General features: G+C 32.8%; 1 protein-coding gene across 1 annotated transcript; it reads left to right on the forward strand.

The window, feature by feature from the left end:
• The first annotated feature begins 299 nt into the window (after window positions 1-299).
• On the forward strand, window positions 300-9838 carry LOC146528037 (putative fatty acyl-CoA reductase CG5065). Its single transcript, XM_085204025.1, has 13 exons — window positions 300-378; window positions 4359-4439; window positions 4578-4694; window positions 4845-5002; window positions 6291-6381; window positions 6785-6930; window positions 7225-7334; window positions 7532-7615; window positions 7919-8027; window positions 8415-8491; window positions 8605-8767; window positions 9151-9408; window positions 9630-9838. The coding sequence occupies exons 2-13, from the start codon at window positions 4365-4367 to the stop codon at window positions 9724-9726; spliced, it is 1485 nt and encodes a 494-aa protein (XP_085060151.1). The 5' UTR covers window positions 300-378; window positions 4359-4364; the 3' UTR covers window positions 9727-9838.
• Window positions 9839-10133: the final 295 nt, after the last annotated feature.

Raw genomic sequence — 10133 nt, forward strand, 5'->3', positions numbered from 1 at the left:
ACCAAATAAACCCACATGTATATGCATGTGGCATGCATGCATGCCCTCCAAATGGCGGGGATCTTGCTTTACGTGACTTTTCTCCAGTATAATTGATAGTGTACTCTCATAGGTCAACCGAGTCAACCTACCTCTTTCCACTTACTCTTTCTTCATAAATCTTTCTTCACTCATTCTCTCGAAGTGAAAAAAAAGGTATATACCCCGACATATTCTGCCAAACGAACGAACATACTATATCAAAAATGTTTCTTATACATATCTACATATGTATATAATTTTATGCAATAAAACGTGAAATAGATGTTCATTAAAAGTTCACGTTATTGTTAGTATCATCAATAGATCGGTCAAATAAAGACGCGTTTTGTTGTAACGGTGAGTTTTTAAATTGATTATAAAAAATAAGAATTTAATTATTTATTTTTTAATTAAATTTTTTTGGTCGCAAAAAACTAATATTTTTATTGTTTTTTAAGCTTCTTAACGTAGCTATCATTGTTCGTCATCATCATTTAAGTTAATTTCGTAACTTTCGTAATTTCGTTCCGCCGCTCAACAAGTAATGTCTCAAAAATTGGGCGACGACTGGGAACGAAGTGTCTTAACTCTATGTTCCCTTCGCGCCTTCCTTCCTTCTAAATACGAAATACAGCATAAAATTGTATATGCTTATGTATAAGTATAATAAATAATTTAATGTAATTTCCACATAATGAAAATAAGTTTTAATAATAATCCTCATTTGGAATCGAATCCGCTACCTTACATTAACATTGTATCAAAACCACATATTATAATCGCTAAAGGCAAGTTTCTTTATATAATATCTAGAATTCATCGTAATAGTTTGCAATTAACGTTAACGTTGAAAGTTATACTATACTAGTATATTTTACTTTAAAGTGTATGAACGGTATGGCTTTCTTTACTATGTCAACGATCGTGGGTTCTAATTTGGGGCGATTTTTTTTTGGATTAGAAAAAAGAAAAAGAGAAGACGGAGTGGTACAATGTCTGACTGTATTTTTTTTTGTCTTGAAAATTCTGCAGAGATTGGGGTAGTTAGTGTCTTAGTGTCTTGACACTAGGTTCCCTCTGCCTACCCTTCCTTAAGATACATACATACATAGCTTCACGCTTTATCCCTAACGGAGTAGTCAGAGTGAACGGAACGCCAAACGCTACGGTCCTTAAGATACTCAACTATCCTTCCGTTTTCATTAAGACAATTCCGTACCAACTTTACGCTGAATTCTTGAGGCATTACGTGTTCACTGGTGGAATTCTACTCACCGCTTGCCTGAAAATAAAAATATTAAATATTTCATTTCCTCGAATGGGAATCGAACCCATAACCTGTCGTGTATACAGTTTACACGCTTGTGACACTGTACCATGATGGCCTCAAGAAAACGGGAAAACGAAAACTATTTATTACTTCGAATAAAAATCGAATCTCTCTATCTAATTAGAAAAACTCTAATTAAATCAAAAACTTTAATTAAAGTTGTATACATTTAACAAGTATTATATGAACAAAAAGGGTCAATGATTGATAAAAAAATGTAGTCATTTTTGATAATTTCACTGAAGCGTTGAATGATATTGCCGCACTTGGGAGAATGATAATTTAAATTATTTTCATTGCCTCAAACCGGAGTAGCATTACGGGAACGGAGTGACATAACGGGAACAGAGTGACTTAGCACTAGGTTCTCTCATAAAACACTCGGTTCTTCGCTCTCTCCCCATTTTAGAAGCATTTTTGCTTTGCCGTGATACCAGAGCAAGGTATTAAAAATAATAAATATTTCATTTCCTCGAGTAGGAATCGAATCCACAACCTGTTAACAGTCGCACGCTTGTGCCCTTATGGGCACGACTGGCCTCGACAAATACATAAATCCTGCTATTTTCATATTACTATTACTATTTATGTTTCAAAGCCTTATTCATTTTGCCCTAATAAAAAATACGTAAAGTAATTTAAAATGAGAACAGAAGGTAGGAAGGCTGAAACTCTTATTTTTCTGAGGTGGACTCTTCTAGAGTATTATAATATATCTCAACTAATAGTAATAATAATTAATTTAATATAGCAAAAATGTCTGATTACACTTTAAGTATATTTTTTGCTCAAATTACTCGTACGATATTATGTTCCATTTTTTGTAAGGCCTGTTTTGCTTTGTGAAAACAAATTACAGCGTTGAGTTCCGCCACTCAACACGCAATGCCTCTAGAATCTGGCGAGAAGAGAGCAGTGGAGTGTCTTAACACTAGGCTCCCTCACCAAGTTATATGCAGGATACCGTGTGAACCTAAAAATAAATACATAAATATTGCAACTTTAATTAGGGCCGAACTAATTTTGACAGTAATTTTTGTCAGCACAGACGTCATCTACCGCTTTCAAACAACGTTTAAATTTGCAATTTAAATTTGAAAACATCCGTTGTCTATTATTTGGTAATTAAAACAATAAAATACATATTCAATTTGACAATGTCCTTAAAGATTATTTAATGAAACTCTTTAACTCGATTAATCGCTTATAAAGTAAATATTAATCCCGCATACAACAGTTCCTAACTTTCCGTCTTATTCTTTGAATAATTGCGCTTTGTAACAGAGCGAGGAAAGGAAAATATATAATTATTTTCCCCGAGTAGGATTCGAACACAACAGCTGTGTGCAGTTACTATACTGTGCCGTTGCACTATGACAGCTTTATTTCTTTTTAGCATTATATATTCTTGATATCACACTGCTATATAAAAGTCACTTATAGAAAACTGTATTACGGTTAAGCGGGCGAAGCCGTGTGCATGTTGCTACTGTAATGTACATGTTATATTACATGTTTATATTATATCTTGATCCATATCGTCGTCCATAATAGAGGTCGCTACATCGCAGTAGACACAGGATTGACTGTGAGCGCGATGGTTGTGGGTTGGATTCCCACTAAAGGAAATATTTTTTTAATTTCCTCGCCCTAGTAAGTTGGCGTTGAAGTCCGCTATGAAACGAAATGTCTCAACTCGTGGTCTCTTGTCTCTGTCTGAACCCACCATCGCTAGTAACGCTAACCCATAATCAGGCGAAGTACCGCTGTATGAAAAGTGATTTCGGCGTTCAGACGACCAGAAGCACGGAGTGTTTTAACACTGTTGGCAGGCTCTCTCTATCTACCTTATTATGTAAGAAAAAAAAAAACGAAACTAATTAACTAAACAAATATATTTGAAACTTTTACATTCTTAAGTGTCAACTTACGAAAGAAAAAAAAAATATGTAGCACTAACTTTAAATTCCAACAAGCAAGGGTTCTATTTCCATTTCATTCAAATTTTATTAATTATACATTTTCTAAAAAAATACATATAAAAACAGCAAAAGTTCAAAGAGTTCATTCTCGTACATAACCCCCGAACTGAAATGCTTACAAAAAAATGGACATACGTCGAACGGACATACCTATGAAATATTTGTTGTATTGCGAAAAATTGGCTCGTCACGGTGATTGAAAGCGATTACACTGATATATAATTGAAATGTGTCGATATATTTTTTTTCCTGTACTATTTAACAAACACCGACGTTTATATTATAGATGCTAATGCCGATTACAAAATTCTTAGCGTATTTTCTACAAATAATGTCGAAGTAAGGCCTATAATTACGCAGGGCCATAATGGAAGTGTATTTAGGAGAATAGGTTAAAAACTAGGTTCCCAGGTTTCCTCTGCCTACTCTGTTTTATATAAATCAAATATAGATACGCCAAGTTAATAAATATGAGATAAAGTTATTCATAGAAAAAGAAACTATTCGTACAGTTAATTAGTGCTATCGATTGCAGATGGAAATAATTTAAAACTTTTATACATTAATAATTTCGTTGACTGTTCGTAAAACCAGTGTTTTAAAGCATGATCTCTTGTATCTCGCGAAGTAAGCAGAGAAACCACTTTGGAGACTCTTTTCTGCACTTTCCGGATCCCTTTAGACTGATGAATTAATTATTTTCTTTTTATTAAATTTAAACAACTCTTTGACTGGAGATCAAATCTTTAATATGATATATTTATATTAATATTATAAATGAGGTCTTCGTGGCATAGGAGCATAAGCATATAACTGTAAATAAAACTCTGGCACCGGCCCAAAGCTGGTTATTGAGTTTCGCCACTGTACCAAATGCCTCCAGAATCCGGTGGAAAGTTAAGAATAGAAGTGTCTTAATGAGTGCCTTAACATTAGGTTTGCAGGTTTTCGCGTGAAGCTTAAAAAATACAAAAATTGTTACTATACAGAGGTAATATACGTTTATTATTATTGTTTAATTTCAGTTCAAAATGCAACCCTCCGTCACGGAATACTACGAGGGGAAATCTGTTTTGATAACAGGTGCTACTGGATTCGTTGGAAAGGTATCTTATCAGACTATAAAATAACTTGACAGTATTTTAATGTATTACTTACTCTCTTACCAAAAATTATCAATTTCTAAGAGATTCTTTTTATAAACGTATTTTTCTTTGGAACAATACCATATTTATATTTCACAGACCTTAGTCGAAAAGTTACTGAGATCCTGTCCTGGAGTAAAAACGATATACCTGTTGATGAGAAAAAAGAAGGGAGTGTCCAGTCAAGAGAGAATCAGGGATCTTTGCAGTAATATAGTAAGTGCAATAGTTTCTATAAATTCGGCGGAATTTTTTAATAAGGAAATGGAATGTCTTAACACTAAATTCCTTCTGCCTATCCTGCTATGTGCGGGATACAGTATGAGGCTATAAACGTTAGATTAAAATTAAATCTAAATTCCCCAGATCTTCGACCACCTACGTGAAAAGCAACCTGAAGCTTTTGAGAAAATTAAGCTGGTTGCTGGAGACATATTAGAAGAAGGGTTGGGCATATCCAATGATGATCGACAGGAACTACAGAAAAATTGCAATATTGTCTATCATAGTGCTGCCTGCGTAAGGTGATTTATTTGTTTTTTTTTTATGTTAGTACTTGGTGCTCTATGTGTTATTTTATTTTTCCTACTAGTGGGCCCGGACGCGACTACGCCCGCGAAAATATAAGCCTAAATAACTAAAATAAGTTAAAAAATAATAATAAGTGGAGATTTATTATTAAAAAATATCTGAGTAACCGAAATGAACAAACAAAAGAAGTAAAAGTACCTAAAGTTTGCTGTGCGCGCGTACTAAACATTTTTTTATAAATCATCTGCCCGTTCGCGTCGGTCATACTATACCACTCGTAGGCTAGGTCATTTGGAATCAGTGACATCTTAATTATTTATTAGAATGTTATACAGTAAACTATAATTTCAATCTAGTTGAAATGCTAAAAGTGACTATTATATTTATTTTCATAAGGATGAATATCAAATTATAGAAATCATCTAAATTTTGTTAATGTATACAAATCTATATCGGCGCGCGCCATGTATGGATTAAGCAAACTCACTTTGGGTGACGTTTTCTTAAAACAACAAACTTTGCAAGCTGTTGCTTAGCAACGCGTAGCGACGATTGTTTCTAACATGGCGGAATAAATTGTTTCTCAAATTAATTATTTTAATATATTGGTATATATCGAAAATATTACAAATATGAGAAAAAAAAGTATCCTATATTCATCCCGGGACCCTCAAGTATCTCTATATGAGTATTTTATCACAATTTAATTAGCGGTTTGGCCCTGATTGCGTAAAGGACAGACAGACAGACAGACAGACAGACAGAGTTACTTTCGAATTTATAATATAGGTATGGATTACATTTTTTTCCGCGAAATAAAAGTAATTCGTTTCCCTGATTCTTTTTTCTAAATTAACCAATAACCGTCGCGTTTACAATGAAACTTTGCCACCGCGCCACTACGGAATATAAAAAATAAGTTATGGCCCAACTGGGTGAATTATCACGAATTTTAATGTTTTTTTTTATCATTTTCAAATTTGCAACAGCGTTAACTTAATTTTAATATGTTTTTTAAATTTTTTATTTGGCATTGGTTTTTTTTCTACAAATCATGTTGACACTTTCCAAGGACGTCTTAAAAAAAAATATACGTAGTGATGTGCAAATATAAATATATTTACATGCGTAATATATCTATTTACATTTTTTTTCTTTTTTGTATAACAAATTGATGATCTTTGCTTGAATAGTGAAGGGGATTTGTTTGTTTGTTGTGATTTTACGTGTAAGCCGATCATTATTAAAAATATTTTAAATATTTATTGTTATATTTTTCAGATTTGACCAAAAATTAAAAATTGCTATTCACATAAACACCGTTGGAACTGAAAGAGTTCTTAAATTAGCTGAAACAATGGAAAATCTAGAGGTAAATACTTTTTTAGGGTACCGGAGTCAAATGACAAAAAAATCTGCCTTTAAAATTCCGTCAAGTCCGTCCGTTCGTCCATCCGTATGTCACAGTCATTTTACTGACAATAACTGACTATAACTGGTGTTGTATGCTGGTGTTGGACAACGGAGAGTAAAATTGCAAAAAATTAGAATATAGAAATTAATGAAAATTTTAAACGGAACTCTTCGTAGACGAGTCTGGCTCTTGGCCGGGTTTTTTTATAATAAACTGTAATCCCATAATATTTGTTATCTCCTTAGAAGCCCCCAATTATCCACAAAATATTTAACCAGCCATTTTTAAATTGATCACTTAAATGATATATAGAGTGACAAGTCACTACAATTTTCATAAATATATGTTTTTATCATTTCAGTCATTCCTACACCTTTCGACAGCGTACTGTCGATGCGATTTGCCAGTGCTAGACGAGTTCCTCTATCCTGCAGTCCACGATCCTAACAAGATTATGGAGTTAGTGGAATGGATGGACGATGATACTCTCGATTTTTTGGAGCCTAGGTATTTTTTTTAACTTACCCCTCAGATTTAGATAGGTGATTTTTTTTTTACAAAAATGAAAAAATTACAATAAAATTCACTTATCAATGTCTAATAAATGTTAAATATGTGATAAGTGACAGCCAGGTAGGAGTTTGTACTATTGCGATTTGTTTTAAGCTATAGTGTAATAGAAGACCTCGCTTAGGAATATGTCACTCAAACTGCTATAAGCGGGATAGAACGAGAAGATTTTGAGACATTTTATAGAATTTTTTATACCTATAGATTATTAATTATTTTGTAATCTTACAGGTTAATTTCTTCAGAGCCAAATACCTACTCTTACACAAAAGCAATAACTGAAGATTTGGTAGCCGAATACAGCCCCAAATTGCCCATCGCTATTGGACGACCTTCAATTGGTAATTCATTCACATTAATATAGGCTAACCTGACAACAAAGGCAACGATCGTGGGCTCATTTCTCCGCTCTCTGCAACAAAGCGGGTTGTTATAATCAGGGATTACTATTATTAGTAATCTCAACTTTGAAACCTGATTTAAGTCACATAGTAAAAAATCTAAAACCATTTTTTGAATACGTCCTTTCTATTTATAGTAACTGCATCCTGGAAGGAGCCCATGCCAGGGTGGGTGGACAATCTAAATGGACCTACAGGCCTGTTAACTGCTAGTGGAAAAGGTATATGTTATATATAAGTGGGTTACATTAAAACGATCATCGTGATGTAAATTAATATAGCCTACTATTTCAACTAGTATTTCCTGAGATGAGCGCGTTTAAACATACAAACTCTTTATTACATTAATAACTGACTTTGTACGCATTTAAAGATATGTATAACATAGGTAACTAACGAATATGTATTCAAAGTCAGTTTAATTTTCTACAATAACTTTTTTAATACACATTTTTGTCATATTTCCTTTATAACGAAAGTATGACAAGAAGACTTTATTTACTAAAGTTATAATTTTGTTTCAGGTGTCCTACGTACTATGCTCTGCAATCCGTCTTATACTGCAGACGCTGTTCCCGTAGATGTGGTGGTCAACGGATGCATATTGATCGCTTATTTGACAGCTATTGATAAGTAAGGTTTAAATAAAAATACCTTTAAGTTAATAAAAATACGAGTACTACACAGAATTCCGCCGTGATTATAAGCGCGACAGTTATGAATTGAATTCTTACTCGAATTAATTGTTTTCTTTTCTTCGTTCTGCTAACGGAAAAAGTGCAGTGTTAAAAAAATATTTTTAAAAACATATATATAGTATTCTTATTATATAACCACCCGTACCCAATGGCAAATAAATAAGGTTATCACTGTTTTTATGGTACTAGATAATACGAATATGTATAGATTAATATGTTATTGATAGTATATTATATATTTAAAGCTTACAGTCATAAATTTTCATTCTGAACGTTAAAATGTATATTATTAAAAGATTCCATCCACATTTGTTTATTTCAGACCAAAGAAAATGCCGATCTACAATATAACCCTGTCAGGAGTACAAAGGTTAACTTGGGGAGAAATTATTGAATTAGGTGAGTTCTTTTATTTATACTTTAACATTTAGGTAAGACGATATCACGATACGCGGGATAATGCGTGAAACAGATTTTTTTTAATATATATTTTTTCTTTTTCTATTCTTCAGGTAAGCACTGGGTTTTGAAATATCCTTACACAGTGGCTCTGTGGTATCCCGGCGGAAATATCAAGTCGAATCGTCTATACCATTATACAATGGTATTTTTAACTCATTTGATACCGGCTTATTTGATAGATATGCTCCTGTTTTTATTGGGAAGGAAGACGTTGTAAGTATTTCTTGAAAGATTAACAAAGTCAAAAGCTCGACATAGATTTCTTTTAATCAAAAATAGAGCGAATATTTTGGGAACGTAGTATCTTAAAATAAGGTTCCCTCTGCCTACCCTTAAAAAATATTATTAACGAAACAAAATTAACATTATCGTTATGCATGTTGGATGGCGAGGTTTAGCTCGTTACCAGAGAAAGGAAATGAAAATATTCAATGTTTTAATTGTCCGTGATGGAAACAAACTCAAATTTTATTTATACATTTTTGGGAACCTGGCATTCTGGGCACTTTACATTATGCACTAGTCCGTGGTCACGGGTAGTCTAGTCCAATTTTAGTGGTTCATCTAAAATAATTACATTTGTGTTTTGTTCTCAGTATGGTCAACGTATACAAACGTATCAGCCACGGTATGAAAGTACTCCAATTCTACACAACCAAGGAATGGCACTTCAGAAATAGTAACTTCCTCTCATTAAAGAACAGAATAAATAAAAATGAGAATGAGATATTCTATACAGATTTATCGGAATTAAACCTCGATGCATATTTGAAGGATTATATATTGGGCACAAGGAAGTATATTGTTAAGGAAGACGAATCAACCTTGCCTAGAGCTAGAAAATTGCTTAAAATGTAAGTATTTTTTCAATCTATATCTATTAATATTATAAAGTTGAATTTTTAATGGTTGCTTGCGCTAATATCAGTTAATATCAGGAATATTGTTGAAATTGTGTGTCTTAGTTCGAGGTTCCCTCTGCCTACCTTGTTATACCCAGTGTGAAGCTAAAAAATATATAAATATAATAAATAGTTAATATAAATATTTTAAAAATGTATTTTTTCCCTTCCAGACGTTTCGTAGTCCACGTGATAACAATAATGATAACGCTATCACTGATGGCGTGGTTCTTCTTTTCAATATACAAGAAGTTTACCATCGCATACTGAAATATGGGACCTTATTTAAGAGTTCGATTATTTTTTTTTACGTAACAAGTATATAAGGAATAATGGATGACTAAATTTAAATTTTCATATGATAATAAAAAACACAAAAATACTTTTTTTGTTAATTATTTTTATAATTTAAACATATTAATTACCCTGTCAAAGTATGAAACTTGACTGCAAACGCGTCAGTTGTGTGTTCGATTCCCACACCGGAGAATGGATCGTTTTTATCCCCTTGCTCCTTTTTTTAAGTTTATCCCGCATATAGCAGGTTATACAACACCTATATGAATTGTATGTATGTGAATTATTTTAATTTCTCCGCTCTAATAGACAAAGCGCGGCATTGAGTTGTCTCGAAGATTGAGTGGTCCATAGTAAACAAAAACTATATATAAAATTAA

The sequence above is a fragment of the Heliconius melpomene genome, chromosome 20 (assembly GCF_056956725.1).
Source record: "Heliconius melpomene rosina isolate 202511_hmr_F chromosome 20, ASM5695672v1, whole genome shotgun sequence".
NCBI classification, from domain to species: domain Eukaryota; kingdom Metazoa; phylum Arthropoda; class Insecta; order Lepidoptera; family Nymphalidae; genus Heliconius; species Heliconius melpomene.